The sequence below is a fragment of the Apus apus genome, chromosome 3 (assembly GCF_020740795.1).
Source record: "Apus apus isolate bApuApu2 chromosome 3, bApuApu2.pri.cur, whole genome shotgun sequence".
Classification (NCBI taxonomy): domain Eukaryota; kingdom Metazoa; phylum Chordata; class Aves; order Apodiformes; family Apodidae; genus Apus; species Apus apus.
Genome location: NC_067284.1, coordinates 50,776,143 through 50,796,187, shown reverse-complemented (window position 1 = coordinate 50,796,187; position 20,045 = coordinate 50,776,143). Strand labels below are relative to the sequence as shown.

General features: G+C 38.0%; 1 protein-coding gene across 7 annotated transcripts in view; it reads right to left on the bottom strand.

The window, feature by feature from the left end:
• Window positions 1–20,045, bottom strand: part of MACROD2 (mono-ADP ribosylhydrolase 2) — an 890,240-nt gene that overhangs the window by 693,439 nt on the left and 176,756 nt on the right. For all 7 annotated transcript variants that reach the window (XM_051613308.1, XM_051613312.1, XM_051613309.1 and 4 more), the window contains exon 4: window positions 4,992–5,021. In XM_051613308.1, the coding sequence (XP_051469268.1) occupies window positions 4,992–5,021 (30 nt within the window). The remainder of the gene's footprint in view (window positions 1–4,991; window positions 5,022–20,045) is intronic.

Below are 20,045 nucleotides of genomic sequence, written 5' to 3'. Positions count from 1 at the left end.
ATTTATGCTTGCTGTTCCTTCCTGCTACTACTGACTAGATAATCACTGACATTTTGAACCTATTAGTCTGCAATTGACAAATAGACAGGGTGGCTGGCAAACACAAGCAACTTTGTAGCAGCGCCGTACAAGCAGTTATCCTCTGCTTCTATAGCACTAGCAGCAGCCATGATGGTTTTGCTACACACCTGCTATATCCATGTTTGAAAACAAACAACTCCACCATCATTCGGCCCCAGTGGCACAACCCAGATACTCAAACACTGGTACCTCGCACTTTAGGTGTCCCAAAGTGGCATATCTGACCCTCAGCTGTCATTCTGGAAAGGTGCAGATGCCCACCCAACCCTGTGTCCTATCTGCCAGATCCATGCCTTTATCTCAGATAGGCCATGGGGCTGATGTGGCACTCGATGCCTTCACATAGGCAAGCACAGCTGCTCGCATTTTGAAGGGGCACGCTGACCCTTGCACAAAGCCCATCTCCTCTGTCATGTGATTTTTCTTGTGCTCAGGTCGAGCAAAAGACTCAAGCCACTGAACAGCTCATTTCCCTCCTGATAAACCAGCTTCCCAAGATAGGAGTCTGTGGTAATTTTTTTTCTAGCAGGAGAAAACACTTTTTTTGCTATTTCTATAATCTAACACAGAGGAGTAAGGGTGAATAAAGAAGGCAAGCAAATTCCAATTTTAAAATGGAGTCTACCCAACATTGTACTGAGAAACCCAGTTCCCTTCTGTGAACACAATACAAGCTCGCCATGCTGTAACAGTTGCTGAAAATTACATGCCTACAAACTGTATCTTGGCAGACTGGAGAGGTAGGTCTGGTCTACATTTAAGATATGCTAACATACTTATGCCTATATAGGAATTAATTTTTTTTCATGTCAACAAAAGCCCAAGAAAAGACAGTCACACTAGCTAAAAAAAGAGAGAAACAGAGAGAGGGAGAGTAACACAAAAAAGGACAGATCTTTTGGGGCAACCAATTTAAAATGGGTCCAAACAATGATTGCAAAAGATGGTGAATAAGTTTTTAAAGATAAAAAGCTAACAAAAATTATGTTCACAACAGGACAATAAATGATGATGCCTTCTTCCTCAACTTCAGCATAGGCAAAAAAATCTTATGAGGGGGGAAAAACTCCCTAGCTTACTATTTTAAATATACCCTCAATTTAAGGTCAAAGAAAGCAAGCCAATCCAGAAATCTGCATGCAGCAAGACTCTGATTACCATCAGCAAATGAAGTATAGGAAAAATTAACTCCAAGGAAAGTAATGAAAAATGGAAAAAAAAGTGGGGCACAAAATTTCACAGACTACCTAAAATCATTAAGGAGGAGGAGAAATCTCAGCTATTGCTCACTTTGCATTACAAAGTGCATGAAATCACAAAATTTCATTCCTTGACATGGTTGTAAAAAAATGTAAAGAAAAAAACTGCCACGCAAAGTAGGGCATATCTATTTCTCAATGGCCAAAACTTCATTATACCTTTTTTAAAAGGCAGCACATTCTCTCAAAATATCAATTGGTTTTTTCCTCATTCCCTCCAAATGCAGGCAATTTTCTTAATTTTCACCTTTGCACTGTTGAACATAATAGAACGAATAATACATGATCCCCAAATAAGTCATAATGATCTGTGCAAGTTAATATAAGCAGTGAGATGCTGAATGTGTGATAAATCAAGATCTGAAAACAAAATATGCCTCCTAATTAAAAATCAATTATTAAAACCAGCAAAGAATTAAAAAGAAAAAAGGCTCACTCACCAAACTCATAATGAAATCCTGGAAACTTCAGAGTTATTTGAAAACCAGAAAGAAACCTTCAACATCTATATTAAACTAAAGATTTTTCTAAGACTCTGTTGTGGTTTTCTCGATTTTATGATTTAATAGTTCTGTGAAAAATTGTTTCTGGTATCTTTTGTGCTTTTATCTCTTCATTCCAAATGGTCATGAAAATGAATAGACAGGATTTAAATGGGGAATGGAAGAACAAATCACTGCTCTGGCTCTGGGAAATCAAAGTACGTGGATGCCCTGATGTGGCTCCAAGGTGACACAGGGATGATAAGCAGCAGTCCAAAACCAGCAGCACCTGAACTTACAATCAAGAGCATTATGTTTACAAACAATGTCACCTGCCGGGTTCCTCAACAGTTCTCCTCCAGAAGATGGCTTTCAGATACAAATACGATTATTTTGCAAACATTAGATCAGAGTGTTCAAATAACTACTTGTAACTAATTTGTATTCAATTCTGAAAAAATTCAAACATTTAGCTGCTCCAAAGCAGCTCAAAATCATAAAACCTATTGCATGAGCTTGGACAAGCGTAATTTTTTTTTCCATTTTCTGTAAATCTAAGATACGTATTCATACCCCCAGCAGTGACAGAGAGATTAAATTAAAGAGCATTACTGAAGAGATTGGAATCCTATTATTGGAGAATCTACACTGGTATCATGCTTTATCATAAATATTTAGCATCTGCAATCAAAAGAAGGCTTTGGTGTTTATGTATATAATAAAGTTTTAATAATTCACTAGCAATAATTCTCACAGAGTGCTGCCACCACTTCCTTCTTAACAAAAAAAGGAAAAAATATACCCAGAATTTAAAATCCAAAACCATTCAACTGGAAACAAAATTATCCTTTCAACAGAGAAATGCATGTTGCCAGTGACAAGTCATTTTTCCAAGGAGCAGGGGCTCCTGCAGTAGGCAGGTGGGTCGACCAGGTGGGTGCCTCCCTGAGCCAGCTCTGGCCTGCAGACTCCCTGCTCCCTTCCCTTTTCTGAAAGGGCACAGCCAACACATGCACCCAAGGATGGAACCACAGACACCCCATGGGGGCTGCCCAAACTCAGGACTGCTTTGGGAGCAAAATTTTCAGGTTTTTCCCTCAGAACTCTTGGAAAAGCTAAGCCAGTGCGCTCAGAGGACACATAAGCCACCCTACCCAAGAGCCGCTCACGGCACCTCTGGAACACAAGCGCAGCGCCTCAACCATCAGCAGCCAAATCTAAGCCATAAAAAAGTAAAATTTGGTATTTACCTGCATGCATGAGGGTATATGTTGTTATCCTTCCACCAGATATTAAAGGTTCCGGGATTGTTTTGTGGAGTTCTGGCCATGGGGGCTGCAGGGAAACCTCCTCAGTGGGAGGGTGTCGGGGCTGCCCTGTGCCGCCTGCAGCCAGTTCCCCAAGGACCCACCAAACACTAAAACTCAACCTGCCACAGGAGCCTCCTGAGATTGCTGAAGAAAGTTAATTAAGAATTAGTGGCAAAAGCCCCAAAACAATGCCAGGGCAAGGAGGTGAGATGCAGAAGAGAAGGTGTAGCAGTACACCAGCCCAGCCTCATGTGCTGCCATCACCTCAGCCTGCCTTGCAAGGGCAGGAGACCATGAAGGTGGGGAGCAGGAGGGAAAGGGGGTGGGGCAGGAGGGGAGGGGTGTGATGCTTTTAATCGCTGATAAGTTAGGTTGATTGAAGTTCCCCCACTTTTAACACATAAAATAAAGGGACAATCCTGACTTGACCCACAGCACAGACTCATCCCATCTGCCACAAAGGGAGAGCCACGTTACCCAGTGCCACGCTAAACGGACATCAACTCCTGAAGTACGGTCCAGCTGAATAAATACCACAGAAAGTCAATAGCCAAATCCCTGCAGCAGCAGCAGTGCTCGGGGAATCTGATTGGAATTTGAACATTTGCATTGATTTTTTTTATTTATTTATTTTTTTTTTAGGAGGACATACGTAGATGGCTCTGCAGGAACATGAATGGCCAGGGAAGGATTACCTTTTGAAGGATTATCTTTTAAACAAAGAAAAATTTGGTATACTGCAAACAACTAACTCTAATCAAAATAAACAGATTAATCCAACAGGATTATCAGGAAAGGCTTCCTTGTACTTTAATGTCCAGACACACAGCTGAGAAACATGAACAGTTGGGTACTGTTGTCCAGCACTTTTTCATGGTTCACAAATAAGGGCTGCTCCTTCAGTTAAGGCCATTAGAACAAAAACTTTGACAACTTATCCTCAAGCTTCACAAGCAACAGCCATCTTCTGTCTTTTTACAGAGCCCTTTCCTTTACCCTTGCATATGTAAGCTCTGATCATGAAGTCCTTTTAACTCCAGCCAGGAAGGAAGATTAGTCGCTGCCTGTACCCGCTCCTGCACTGTGAAACTTCCAGAACTGAAATCTTCTACTTCCCTCTGGGAGGCAGGGGAAGTCACAGAAAACTGAAATCAAGCTCTTTATGGCTTGTTGTTTTGGTTTTTTTCCTGACTTGTTAACACTCACATAATCTTTTACAGCCACAGTATTACAGTATTACACAAGCAAAATAGCATCAATCAACTAAAATGAAACAGCATCCATATATTTACAGACAATACCCACTATATGCACTTGAGCATCTCTGTCTTACTACGAGGCAGGTTGGTAGCATTTCTTACATGCACCCAACATTTGTATTGAAATCTACTTGAGTACTCTGGAAAACAGGATAGGGTAATCTACCAAGTTAAAAGAAAAAAAGAAGTACAAAGATGAAGCCTCATTAATTCACTAAAATGACTTCGTACTGTTCTTTAATTATTTAACATTTCTTTTAAAGCTGTTTATTTAACACAAATTTAAAGTTCTCTTGAAATAAATTAAAAATCCTAAATACTTAAACACATCATAACACAAAGCAGTTAATTTCCTTTATGTTTCAGTCAGCCCCCTATAGAGGTCAGCTCTAGTTAATCCAGTGGGAAAATCAGATTCAGCAGCAGTCACAAACCCTGCCTACTGATACAAAACATCAGCTTTGGTGAGTTTTCTCATTGAATGATTCTACATTTCCATTTTTTGAACTTTTCACATATTGTTTCATAACCAACAAACACTGTATTTCTTCAGCATCTGTTTCACATTTATTTTAGAATAAATACTGCATAAAGACTCACCTCCTCCACCTCCGAGAAGGCTGGAATTAGCTGCAAGAACAAAAGGAGAATCGTTAGCATTGAGCTCTTTAAATACAGATAGAACCAAAACAGAAGTTGTTTCACAACAGATTTTCTGTTGGTTTTGCTACTCTCCACTTACCCAAAAACTTCTGTTGCAAAAACAATCATTTATTTAAATTTTAATCACAGTCTTTACCTTTGCATTATTTTGCAGGATCTTTGAACATATAACCTAATAAATAAGCAGTAATAGGGAAACTTAAATAGACTTTGATGCAACTTTTGACTAGCTTTCCTTCTTTTCTATGGCATGGGATCTTTGACAATGACAATGAGAAAACTTGGCCCCATTTATATAGAAGGGTGTTTCACCATTGTATGCAATTAAGTTTGGATTTTACTCAGTATTCTTAATTGCCTCTGTACTGTATCCATCCAGCTACCCAGCCCAGAAATGGTTAAATCACTTATGGAAAGCAATTTTCAAAGCATGGTGATACAAGATGGTACTTCAAATTAAGCTAGCACAACTGGAGCCATGCCAAACATTTTCCTTTCACTGCCTGGGCAAAAACATACGGGAAGCCTAGGCTTCTAAACATGCCTTGAGTAAAGTATTCACCCTTTAGGTGTGTGGGAAACAAATCCCTGTTGTATCGTAATACAGACAAAAGAGTATAAGGCAAAAGCACGAGGACTGGACACAGGTATTTCTTATTGTTTGCTGATGAGTAAAGGAAAAGCAATATATCAAACCATTTCTGCTCCAGGACAAGGATAGGTGGCAAGATACACAGAATAAAGCAGCTGTTTTCCAGTGTTCATATGTTATACTGTTACATATTCTATGTAAAAGTCACAAGAAAGTGATGGGGAAAAAAAACAGCTAGGAATTTACACTCTTCTATTTAGGAAGCAGAGGGAAATCATAGAAAGCATCTTCTACTGCCATGAGACTGCTATTCAAGCTTTTTCTTCTTTTTTTTTTGGCACTGTAGAATACACCTACAATTACCATTCTCATTCTTGAACTATTCAAATTCTAGGATTTCAGTTATTATGTTTGAGTGACTTGAGAGACACAGCTATGGCCTGTTATACCTCATTGTAACCAAAGTTACCACTGCTAAAACTAAAGCTTCTTCTGATACCCAGCCAACATCCCCACTGCAAACTCTCGTTTGATGGCTTCTCAGAGGATTACGTTTCTCTCATTAAGTTTTCCTGACAATGTTAATCTTTCCAATATTTAAAAAAACTTGTTAATAATATATATTGTATGTCAGCATCACACCCTTCTCTATAGAAACAGCAAAAAAAGTTCAAATAGATTTTTGGCTGCAGTGCATCTAATACAGCTATTGAAATTGCAGTAATAACTCATAAGCACTTTTTGTAAAAAAGAATTATGCTTGCATACTAGAAGGAAAATCAAACAAGTTTACCTATGATGCCAAGAAAGACGATGATTGATTTATATTTACAGTGTCCTTTTCAGAATGATAATGAGCCACTCAAAAAGCGAGAACTTTTATTTTCATATTTTTTAGGCTGTACTTGAAAGGCCCAGTAAAATATACCCTTCCATCTTTGGAAACACCTTACTGTTAAAGAAGTAACTTGTCACTTAGCACCTAATTAATATTTTTCCACAGTTAGAGCTGGGGGACTTTCACCTGGATTCAGAGAAAAGGTCAGCACAGCCTCATGTTAACCTAGAGATGCATTTTGTCCAACAGTGCTCCCAAATGATCAAGTGTCGCAGAACACACTGAGAGGGACTCCCGTGGTAGAGGTTCAACTCTGGGTAGTTATGAGCAACCAGCAGTGGGACCCTAGGAGCTTTCAACCTCCAAACTTGTCAACAGTTCAAACTGCCCCCTGATTGCACCACTACAATGTGAACATGCACAGCTGCCTCGTCTGACTCGGGGCGTGCCCCGCCTTCAGTAGCACAGCATTACAACATCTGCAGACAACTTGTAAATCCATCTTGAGTAATGTCTTGTTCTTATTTCTCCATTCAAGAGCTGCACAAGAGTCTCAAGACACAGGAGACTTAAGGTGGGAGGAAAGAGGAAGACTGAATAGCTACCAAGTTACCAAGGCAAAGAACAGTATAAGAAACAAACAACAGTAAGAGTGGCTCTGGAGAAATCTGAAGTAAAGACTTCTTGCACTTCATTTAATTCTCCATGTTACCCATTCAAGCTGAACTGTCCAACCTTTCTAAAATTGCCTCCTTACAAACTACGGTCTACACTAGATTCCTGGACATTAATTCTGAAAATCCACTCACAATAGAATCCTTGAAATATTATTTTAATATGTACTCATTTATACTAAGGGGAGAGGTAACACAGAGTGGTCAGGCAGCCAGCAGACTACGTACTCTCTTGTCAAACTGAAATACAATACACGTTGATAAAGACCCATCCAAAGCATTTCTGTGGAGGCCTGCAAGAGGCAGCCGACGTGAGCACTCATATAAATTTAAATATCTTTGCCTGCACCAGTAACACAGGCTTCAGTAAAAACAAAAATATAAAAAAAACCCCACAAAACAATAAAAAAGCCATATGTGGTGACCAGATCCCGTGATGTATTTTAAATAGCAGCTTCAGGATGAAGTAAATCACCGCACAAGAGTTGCTGCTCATCACTACTACTTTAAAAGGAGTCTTGAACTCTGCATTTTGAGACAGATCTCATCCTTACAGTCTGCTTCAATACAGTGAAAAGAAATACATCCAGAAGTAGTAATATGGCTTTCAGCCTTTTAGTTCTAGATTTCTTTTATTAGTTACATTAGAAACATTAGAAGCAAAAAGTATTTCTGCAAAGATCATCTCTAAGAAAAAATCCGCATTAAAAAAAAAAAATCCATTTAAAAGAAAAAACAGTCTCTAATCACTGAGTGTAAAGATTTAGCCCTTAATGAGATGTTTATGACCTCAAATTCAACAAGAAATTCAGTAGACTTTTATTCTTTTTAACAGAGAAGTAGCACCAGGACAGCGCTACTAAACAAATTCCATGAATGCTGGTCTTATCCACCCAGAAAACTCCACTCTCGCTCCAAGAAATAAAACTCCTTTCAAACAATTTCTGTGGGGAGAGGAAAAAAATAAAACAAAACAAAATAAACAAACAACAAAAAGCAACAACAACAATAAAAAACACACACACACAAAAAACACACACAAAAAAACCCCAACCAACAAAAAAATCCCACAAACAAACAAAACACAACAGAAAACAAAAGACCTGAGAATAAAGAATTTAAAGTAAGCTTAGTGTCTCGTTACGCAAGGCCCACAATGAAATCTCAGGTTACTAAAATGCACTAATGTACTAAAAATGTACAAATTTTAATAATGAATATACCAGCATATTTGACACAGAAGAACTGGACGTGAATGTTTCAAATCTCTGCCTTCTTAACACATTAAATAATATAGATTTCCAACACTTTTTTGACTGAATAAGCAGACCAGGAACTCTGGCACAGGTCGTAACATTTTCCTCAATATTCTCTTTACAACAGCATCCTTGCCAAGAAGTAGGATTACCTGAAATTTTGTGGAAAGCAAAAGAATGCTGAAGTTCACATCAAACAAAACTGAAAATCTTTCTGTGCTGTAAGCCAAAAGGTATAAAAAATGGAAAAGGATGTATGTGTGGGTTGCCTTAACAGACACTTGCAGACACAGAATTCTGTGAATTCTGTGGAATTTAGAAAACAGAAATGATGCAAATACCAATTTTTCTTATGTCTCTGGAGATAACAAGCCTTTAGGTTTCTTAATAACACAGCCGAATAACTCTGGATATTTTTTGTTGGCATATACTCATCTGACAACATTTTAAAAATATAATTCTTCTGGGAGCATGTCTTTGTCAAGTATTAATGGCACTAGTAACTTAAATTGACATCTATGTCATGCAGCCATGCATCTGTCAGTATAATAAAAATATACTTTTAAAAGATTACTTGATATTGTCTGACTTTGGCAGCAGATGTTTCAGCTTATTTTGATGTAAAAAAGACTAAATATTTTTGTCAATACTTTTTAATTGGGAAATTTATTCAAGAAGACATCTTTATAACTCGCAGTGTTGTAAGATGCAAGATATTCTATTGCCTCAGACACCATTTTTATTTGCCAGTAAAACATCATAATAGGCAGCTGGTGAGCACAGTATCAGTAATTTATAGAAGAGGAAGTACATTTCTTCTACATGTTTTGTGACACATCCTTACCTGTCACTGCATTTTGTTTGATCTTTCCTCAAGAAAGCAGAAAGAAAAAAGAAGAGCGAGGTAAACACTGCACCTTGGGCACTCAACCATTTTTAACACAAGACGTGTTCTGGTGCCTTTAAGTGAAAAGCTTTAGGCTTCAAGATCATGAAATAATTTCAAAGTATATGTAGTAAATAAAATACAGTCACATACAATATACTACAGTAGAGTCACCACTACAGTTAACTGCACTCAAAACACTTCCTTGCAAACAAAGCCATGGCAATCATGACAGGTAAAATAGTATTACATTAACAGGTTGGGCCAGATTTGCAAAGTCATGTAAGTGCCTAATGATGCAAAGCAGAGATGACCAGAAATTAGAAAATCATCCCACCTAAAAAATAAGACCGACTTGAAACACTTAGACACATCAGCAAGCACCAATATCAGTATCCTCAGACATCTATATGCCTTCTGTACACACAACCTCCAGACACTTCCTCAATATGGAGGGTGTGACGATCACCTGCATGCAACCGTACACCAGAAACAGCTCCATAATATGGGCAGCAGCAATTTACTTAACTTTTTTGTACAGTGCAGAAGATTTCTACAAAGAAAGTTGCTTCTCTCTATACCTGGAAAGGGCTTTTGCCCCTCAGGACTAATACCTATTAGTGGAACTAGGATTGAATCCTTTGACTCACACACAATCTGGAGCCTCCTGTAGGTGGCTGTAAGTGCCAGGGCAGTGGGCCAGTCCCCAGGGAGGGTTGGCTGCTCTGCACTCCCTGGCCCTCACACCACAGCTCCTTGGAGCAATGCCTGCATCACCCAAAGACCTGGCCTCAACACGCTCTGTTCCCAAAGGCTCTCAATAATTTTGGAGTTTGCTTCGGGGGACTGAGAGCACATAAAGACTTGAGCTCCCACATATTAAGAAATCCCTTTCTCTTCTGCCCATAAAAAATGTCTGTAAACAGAAGTGACAGCCTCCCAATCTTACTTTACTGTTTGTAAAAATACCAACTTCTAGCTCCCTTTCTAAAGAGCCAAGACGGTCCAGAAACATCACCTAAAGAATCCAACAATTCCTCTTATGAAATTCCCACCATCTTGTTAGCAAGACAGATGATGTGGGAGAAAAAAGAAAGGGATTTAATTTTTCATGCCTTTTTTTTCCAGATACTGAAAGTGCATACAACAAATTTGTCCTGCTTAAAAGATAAGTGAGATCTAACAGAAGGTTTTGTGCAATTAGAAGTACAGGTTTTGTATTTGGAACTAATAAAATAGCTTTGTGGTTTACTTGACAAACAACCTGTGCTATTCTATATTCCCTCCTCACAAATTCTGTATAGAGAACAAATGGTTAAAACAAAGTTTTGCCACCTTTGCAAATAAAGTAGTCATTATCTCCAATTTCAAGCTTGTAAAGGGTATTTCATAGATAGATTAAGGAAAAAAAGTAATAATAATCAGCATACTAGTAAGTGTTCTGGAGTTGATCCCATCAAGGAAATTGCCCTCACAATATTCTGAATTCAATAAGGAAATCATAACTGTCATAGCTTTTCAGTTATTTTTCTTCTTCTAATACATTACCAGCTCTATATATAATGTGCATTTATGCACGAACACTATTTTTAAAAGTTATATATTGCACCCATTAAGCTTAATCAGTCATATGCAAAGCATCTCTGAAATCTGATATGAAGAGTGATTAAAAAAACCCCACCAAACCCAGAAAAACCATCGTAGGCAAGACAGCAGCCATCAGCAGTGTACTGTGACAACAGTATAGAAATAAGAACACAGCTGTCAGTATAGCATTTAAAATTTAGAGTACGTTGGAGGCATACCTTCAAAGCAGAAGGACCATGATGACACGTTTTTACCTTGCAGTGAAATACAGTAATTGTGTTAATGCAGAGTGAGAGAAAATTAGCAGAAACTGAAGTTGTCTAACACATCCTGAGAAAAACACAAAGAGAAGGTGTTCGGCCTAGAGTACTTCCTAAATTCTGCTCAATAAACTTCCACATGGACTGAAGATTCAGCGCCAACTTTAAGAGGAGCCTAAACTTTACAATAGCCTGAGGACTCCTATCACCACAATTGCTTCTTGGTGGGGAAGTGAGTCAAACACAGCAAAAAGTGTAACTTGAAAGAATATCCAAAAAAACACAGATGAACTTGTTTTTAAGAACGGCATTCATCAGATCTAAAGTCTCAAACACAACTCCACAAAACATTTTCAGGTGAAATCCTGAAAAAACAGTAGTTCACACACTCACAAAAAATAAATTAATACCCTTCATACTCATCCACTGGTACTGTTTCCAGCTAGACAGAAACATCTACTCCAAATCAAAGGAAATAAAGGGATGCAAAAGGAAAATATTTCCTGCCACTGCCTCATGAAGGACAGTTAGAAGAACCTGTTTGATCTGGCTAATCTCATCTTTGGGGGGGTGGGAAATGATGACAGACTTTTTGAATCAGAAGCTGCAGCTTGAATGGAAAGGAGCTAGAAAAGGCTAAAACTGGCTGGTAAGCACCAAAATGTCCCTCATCGTCATGTTTTGCATGAACTCCCTTGCAGAAGGCACAGTTGTTTTTCACTTCCCTCTCATTCTTTCCAGCAAATATGGGGAAGGCACAAAACAGAAATAATTTCATTCTAAAATGAAGGTTGATAAATTTTCACACACACCACCAGATGCTAAAGCAAAAGCTATGAATTAAGATTTCATCCATTTTGTGTGTCAATTTGTGGTTTGCTCAACCACATAAAGCTGCCTTCTAGATCATCAAGGTATTTTAAAATATAGCTAAAATGTAAAGCAACAGGAACTCATTATTTCAGGGCAGACTATTCACGTCTACTACAGCCAATTTTTCATCTCATAATGTGGGCCATTTGTGTGGTTTCTAAATGTAACATTAAAGGGAATCAAAATGCTGCAGTATATAATTAATCCATTTAAGTCAAGTCATCATCAATATTTGAAAGTCTACGCAAAATAGAATAAGAGGTAGTCCTAGGTTCTACCTGAACAATTAGAAAAGCAGTTTTGGTAGTAATTATTTCAAAATAATTGGTGACTTTTATATAATTCATGCATCTTTGTAGTATCCCAAAAGTACCAGAACATATTATCTGGAAGACAGAAAAAAATTAGTCAAGTGTTTTTTTGCTTTCTTTGCTTTTGTCTTTTCAAAATTACAAGCAGCCCTGAACGTCTCAAAGTCTACCTGTACACAGGAAAACTACCCTGTGAGACTTTTCTCCTTCCTTTTTTCTTTTTGAAAAACATTGGTATGGTACTGATGGTGCTCCTAATCACAAGATTTCATGTAAAGTTCTTTTGCTAGGAAATAATTCCATCATATTTTATTTCACTACGGAAAAAGTCTGATTGCACAAAGTTTTACTAAAGCAACAATTATGCTCTGCAAATCAAAAAAGAAATCAAAAGGTGATAAAAATGAACATATTTCAGTCTTGAAACGCTAATATTCAATGTTCAGGCTTCCAACCAAATGAAAAAAAAACACCCTAACTCATTATGAAATCAAAGGCTGAAAAGAAGCTACCTGGGGCCTCGCCCTGACAGCAGCACGGTGCATTTTTCCATACAACAACCAGCAGTAAGAGGTACCCTGTGGTACAGATGTAGCCTGTGGTGCAGGCACACCCTGTGCTGCTCCTGATTTACTCAAAGGCTGTCAAAGTAAGGTCAATCCCGGCTACAGCTGTAGGGCTGACCTCAGCAAACGTATTTTCAGGTCGTAAGTGCCCACACCACGTTTTTTTCTTAGGGTATTAAGACTCATGAACAATACTCAGTTAAAACAAACAAATAAACAAAACCAACAAAAAACTAAACACCAAAAAAACACAACAAAAAAACAAGGAAAAGAAAAATAAAAAAAAAAACAGAAAGCGGGGGGGGATAAAGGCACACCTCATGCCCTACCAAAACAGCCCTCGCACTTTTTTCCAGCCATGCAGACAAGACTTCACTTGCAAATTTTGCCACAAAGTTAGAGGAAGGCGAGGTGTTTATTGCACTGTTTTTGCAAGAGCAGCCTGGAAGGAAGATTTAGACAATTAATTACAAGCTCCTGCAAGCAACCAGAGCAGACACGTAGGATCTGAAGAGCCTGCAAGTAAAGCACTGAAGTAAGGTCTACTTTAAAAAGTATCCAGCTGAGCGAAAGTAGCATGCTCTGCATAGGAACATGTTGTGTAACCTCTCTAATGATCCTCTCTCTGTACAACCTGACATTAGAAGCAGCTCCCACTGTGGTCAGTGTGAGACACATGACAGAAGAAACAGAGAGTCTGCTTATGTATTTTACTGTACTATTTTTGTTTTCAAACACAGGCCCAAACTGTTGCTATAGTGCTAAATATTTGTCTAACAATAGTCACATATTCCTTTACAAGGGAAAGTGAAACCTAGTAACCTGGATATTTCAGTCAAACCAGGAATAATGCAATACAGTAAAATACAGACTGGACTTCTTATACTGCCCATCAGAATACTGTCTCAAACACTTCTGTATGCTGTTGTCAAGTATACTATCCAAACTTTGTCTTATCTGATTGTTTAAACCAGTTATGATCTATAAACTAAAAAAACATCATCCCTACTCTACAAAGTTCTCCCCTAAACCATATCCACCAACACCACATCCAAATGACCCTTAAACACATCCAGGGATGGTGACTCAACCACCTCCCTGGGCAGCCAGCAGTTCCAGTGTCTAACCACTCTTTCTGTGAAAAAAAATTTCCTGATGTTCAGTCTAAACCTCCCCTGTTGCAGCTTGAAGCCATTCCCTCTTGTGCTGTCGCTAATTATCTGTGAGAAGAGACCAGCACCAACCTCTCTACAATGACCTTTCAGGTAGTTGTAGAGATGATGAGGTCTCCCCTCAGCCTCCTCTTCCCCAAACTAACAGGATTTCAGATTGTGTGAGACAGTTCCTTGTTCCTGTCAGATTGCTGGGGTTTTCTAATCTTTCCTAGCTGCAGATGCTCACAGTTAATGATTTATCTCAAGAATCATCAGGTTGGAGCCATACTGCTCAGTTACCTGCCTACCAAAAATCGCCCTGCACTTTCTTTGCCCATGCATCAGCTCTGTACTAGCTCCTTGGTGACCACATGAGAAGTAAAGCAAGAAGTCAGCTTCATTCTATTCCCAAGATACCTCTTTAACACTAAGATTACAGGTGCTTCTTATGATGAAGGAGATTAAAGCTATTGCCAAAAAATAATGACAAATACAGTAAATAGGCACTGTTGTTACAAGACTGTGCATTCAAGCAGATAATATCTGGCAGCGGCAGTATTAAGGCTTTGATGTAAAATTTACTGAGGTTAGGGTGGGCAGGAATCTTCCATTTTCTCTGAAGCTCAACAGGAGGCCAGGCTGGCTGTACTGTTGGACACTGATAATGACATGTAGAAAGAGAAACTGTCAAGCTGCAAAACCTAATCAATAACTTCATGATATACGCACAGGTGTCATCCTTAAAATTTCCCATCCTTGCTTCCGGCTAATTCCACCAGTCAAATTTAGATATGGAAATGTTGCCCATATCAACCAGGGCTTGTGCTACTTTACCCCGTAGGGCTATTCCCAGTTAGACAATATTTTTGAGCTACCTAGAGCAGACACGACCTTTGGATGCAGATCCGAAGACTGCAGGCGGAAGACCAATTTCCCTACATGGCCAAATAGGAGAGGGAGTCACTATCAGGTGGCAACTGGGGACATCACTGCCATGTGAACCCAAGACAGGTGATATGAATCCATCCCCTTGTGGCAAAGATACTTGTGGTTAATTTACCATCATCATCACCACAAGCACTTCTACCGCAAATCCTTTCAGCTATAACCACTACCCAAAACCGCAAGAACTGCTTGAACTTGCTGTTTCTGCTAACATTTTCTTTCCTTGCTTCTAGCTTGCCAGTTGACTCAAGAGTAGTACCACCATGTAAAACAAATAAGAGAACAAGTCTGACCCTTCACCTGGGCCACAACTCAATCACAAGCTTTTTGGTACATCATAGCACCTAATTGCTGGAGGTATTCTCACTGAAAGCTTCAATAAAAAGAACTGTGGCTCACCAATCAGAGCTGAAGACAGAGGAAACAAAGCTAAAAAGATAATCCCACAAACAATTTATACAGATAATTAGACCAAAGATAAATTTGTGAAAGCTGATTAATCACTTTAAAATATGCTGCTCCTTCTTTTTTTTTCCTATTACTGAGTATTTTTAAAGTGTTGATCAGATAAGCACCTCTGTGTTTTGGATTTTACCTAGCTTTCTGTAAGGCAAAAAGGGAGACAAATACATGTAGCAGAAAAACCACACTAGGATGAATGTGTGCACTCCAAGGTTACTCATTTTTCTCTTAAATGCTGCAATGTATTCAGCCCATCGAGAGCAACTTTCTTAAAAATGTTCTCAATAAGTTGGTATTTTAATGAGTTATTCCTTCTATACTCTGTATCAGGAAAATTCAAAATCTTAAGAAGCTCCAACCTTTCATGTAGACCTTCTGCCTCCAGGATTAGTATGTACTCACATCTAGGAAACACAAACGGGGATACTGAAATCTAATTTGTGCATAGCAAACACCTCATTTCATTATTCTAATATTACTAGTGCAATTTATGAGTCAGCAGAGTACTTCTGAAAAAAGCATTGAGAAAACGACAGAATTAAGCAAAGTACAAATGCTGCTTGTACAAATACAAAGACAGTAATGTCAAAGGAGACAGGCATCTTCTGCTACATCTAAGCACATCTGCAAGGCAGGTAAGGTATGTTTTTATAGCTGCTCATAAAATAAAAAGATGAATCATCTTCTAAAGCACTATATAAAATTACTTCTCTACTGGCAATTCATAGAGAGAGGCCCCAAAACACCACTCACATGCTCTAATCATCAGGAAGAAATAAATTAAATGACAATTGGGAAAAAGAAAAAAAGGGAAAAAAACCCAACAACTAAATAAAACCCAACCCATACACACTTTATTGGATATGGAAAATTCTATTTTCTCTTGAAAAGCAGCTATAGCAATCTCATGTTCTATAACCACATTAGCAAAGAAACAGTTCAGTGGATAGCTAGAGAAGATCTTGTGGCCCTGAAGCATCAGCTAGACAGATTACAATCCAAAACCTGCACTGTTAAATACATAGCATAAGTTTATGATATGCAGGTAGAGATGTCCTGATAATTTACTTCTTAGATCACAAGATCAATACATATTTATGTATACAAGATTTATACATATCCCACAAATTTGTAAAAAAGCCATAAACAGTTCAAAAATTTCACCAAAATTTGTTACAGGCAGCAAAAACATACTTCTCTGGCTGGAATAAGTGACTGTGCAGAAGCAGGACTCTTTTCTTCCCCTAAAGTCTCAGGCAGTCTTTTCTTTATACTTCAAAGAAATTAAATCTACTGCAATTAATGATTATAGTTTTTTCTTCAATCAGCCCATATTCCTCTAGGAAATTAACTTTGCTATTAAAAGCCTAGAGGCTGGAAAGGAACCTAGTTAGATGAGTTTTACCTCCTCTGAATTGCCTGTGTAATCAAATGCAGTTTCCCCACCAGTTTAATTCTAATCAGTTTAATTACTGAAAATTACAATGAAAAAAAACCCCTTACTTCTTAAACCAGAACAAAGGAGCAAAGCTACACGTGGTAGCACAAGAAGACCAAGTGGCAACAGTTTGATACTGCACAGGAGGGAGAGGAAATGACCGAAAATAAATGACAAATTCTAATATTTCTTAGACAACAGCATTCCTTAGACAACAGCATTCCTTAGACTGAGGAGGAGGAAACAGCCAGCCACACGCCAAGACTAAAACTCAGCCCAGACAACTTTCAAGGTGTGAAATCAGGGCTGAGGGGAGGAGGAAGAGTTTATTACTTCAGTATTGCAAGGCCTTTATTACACAGGACCTGCATAGCTCCACTGAATCTTAAGCTGTATTTCCTACTCAGCCTTTTGGTCAAACGCTTGCTGCAGAGAGCAAGGGAAAAAGCAAACCATGCACCACCCAGGACGGCTTAATTCTCTTTCCCACCAAAAGAAGGAAGCTAATAATTAAAGCACAAGGGAGCTGTCCCTTTGCATCAAGAGAAAACGAGGCTAGGAGCCATGCTCTTTTCTTGAAACATCTCTAAAACAAAATTATTCTAGTAGTCCACACTAAGAAAGGAGAAACCATGGAAAAACATGGAGATAAACGTCTAAAGTGTAGAAGAACACTGATGGAAACCAAACAGAAGAATAACACTGGGAGAATGGATCCTTGAAACAGAAAATGAGTAAAAGTATAAACTACTCTTTGAAATACTCTATTTTATATAAAAATACTGAGACAAAAGGTCTCAAGCAAGTCTTGTTATACACACATACTATCATATAAAACTATTTGGAGAGAGTTAAGTATTCATGTTCTTCTCCACTTGATTTCCAGAGCAAAAGTTTTTGTTAGCATCATAAATTCATTTTTTTAAAAGTAATTATTTCATAGTATGTTTCTCTTATCTCCTGCCACAAGCAAGCTTCTGGGCTGATCAAAAGAATACTAGGTAATATAATGCTTTTATTTATTTTTAAATGCACAAAAGATAAACCAAACCCATTCCTTCCTTGCATCTTAATTTCTTTTAATCAGTTTTCCTCTTTAGCTATAACAGCTTTACTGTCAGCTTCATAAATTTAAGGACCTCAATCAAGGCCACTTTAAATCTTCCCTGTCCAGATGACTAATCCCAGTAATCTCATTTAAACTGCTAGTTCACATTCTACTAATACTGCAAAGCCATCTGATCTGTATGAGAAAGGGGTAGGAGCATGCTGGTGACTCTTACTGGAAGACATTGTGGCCACAGTCAAAAGTGGAAAACCAGCTGCTATGAAGCAAAGACTGATGCTAGAAAGAGAGACACCAGCACTCAAAAACTCTAAAAAATATTTTAACAAATTATTCTATTTTTGCTGAATTCACCAATCAGCCAGCTTTGTAGTTTATAATACTCATTGAGGAAAAGTGAAATTCTGGTTTGCAACAGACAAAAATTGTAATCCTTCTCCAAAAAGGAACCTTCTGAAATCCAAATGTGGGTGAAGACTGCAGCAGAGAATACGGCAGTACTTGGTATCCTGGAATCTGCACATAAACGCGGAAAGGTGAACTATATAAACTTTACCAAAAGGCAAACGATGCATGTTCTTAGACAATTATGTTCTTTTTTAAAAAAGCACTTTGTTGCAAGATAACATACATGCTTTTCCCAAGGTCTTCTTCTGTGCCAAAACACCTGTAGCCATGAAGCATTTAAAAATTCCCTTAGTTTGTGAAGGACTGCAGAAAGTGGTAGTACCTTGATCAGCAAACACACCATGCCTGCATCTGAGTCTACGGTGCTCTCCTGAAGGGACTATCTAATCAAGGAGGTCAAGATACAGACTCCCCAGGTGAGGAATTCTCAAACTTACATAAATGCAAGTTAGTTTTTCACAACCTTTGTTCAAAAATACATGGCTTTAAACATTTAAAAGGCTGTGGTGTTAATGGGATCAAGTGTATCTAATAGGACAATACACCTTAATCAAAGCTTTAAAAAGCTCTAGACTTAGATATGTCCTTACCCACGCCCAGTTGTTTTCTCATAAATAATTAAGAGGACATTTTATTCAATCCTTGCCCAAGTTTTTCCTAGATTTCTCTTAGAAGATGGGGAAAGCTGCAGAGAAGTACCTTGCAAAACCTGAAGGTTCTGTCTTTTGAAGCAGAAAACCTCCAATGAATAAAATGGGGAAATAATTAAATTTTCCAGAAGCATGGGCCTACTAGCAGTAAGTCCTACCTAGCTGATGGCTTTTTTGCCTGATCTGTTTGTGATAAAATTTGGTTTTCCTCTGAAAGCTCAACAACTAGAAAACAGAGTAAGAAGAAAGGATCAGAGGACATTAAAAAACAAACAAACCCACAAACAAAAAAACCCACCGCACAACAACACGAAAACCAAAAAAACCCAACAAACAAAAAACATGATTCACAAGGAAGCAAATAAAGCAAGATTGTGACAAAACACTTGCCAAAAAACCTGTCTCTTTTTTCCCTCAGAAAACACATCAATGTATCTATATTTTCAATTTACATTACAAAATTTAAGTACACCTCTTGAAATGTTTGTATCTATGAGACACTTTTTTAAAGAATTATGCAGCAATAAGCTGCAATAGGTCCTACAAGAAACAGCATAAAAATCAGTGGTATGTGTTAGTGGGTGATACCACTATCATCATCATGAGTACCTTTCCTGTAACAAGTTGATGAAAATTGCCATCAAGACCCACACTAACTGCATGTCATATGGCAGGATGAAGTCAACTGTTATTAATGCAATCAGGTGATAACTTCCACCATAACAATTTCCAAATTAATATTTAAGAGAAAAGGAATTAAGAAGCACCTAAGATAGTTCTTTAAAATGAAGAAAAAAAGCTGAACTAGAAATTAAACAGTCCATGTTAGTTTTATAACAGAGAGGATATTAATATATATGCTATACATAAGGATATAAACTGTATATATATATATATACACACACACTATATATATATATATATATTAAGATATATACTATACAACTGCCATCTCACTGAAGCTGAGATTTGAAATACATTGCATCCAGCAAGGAAAATATCCTTCTATAAATATAAATTCAACC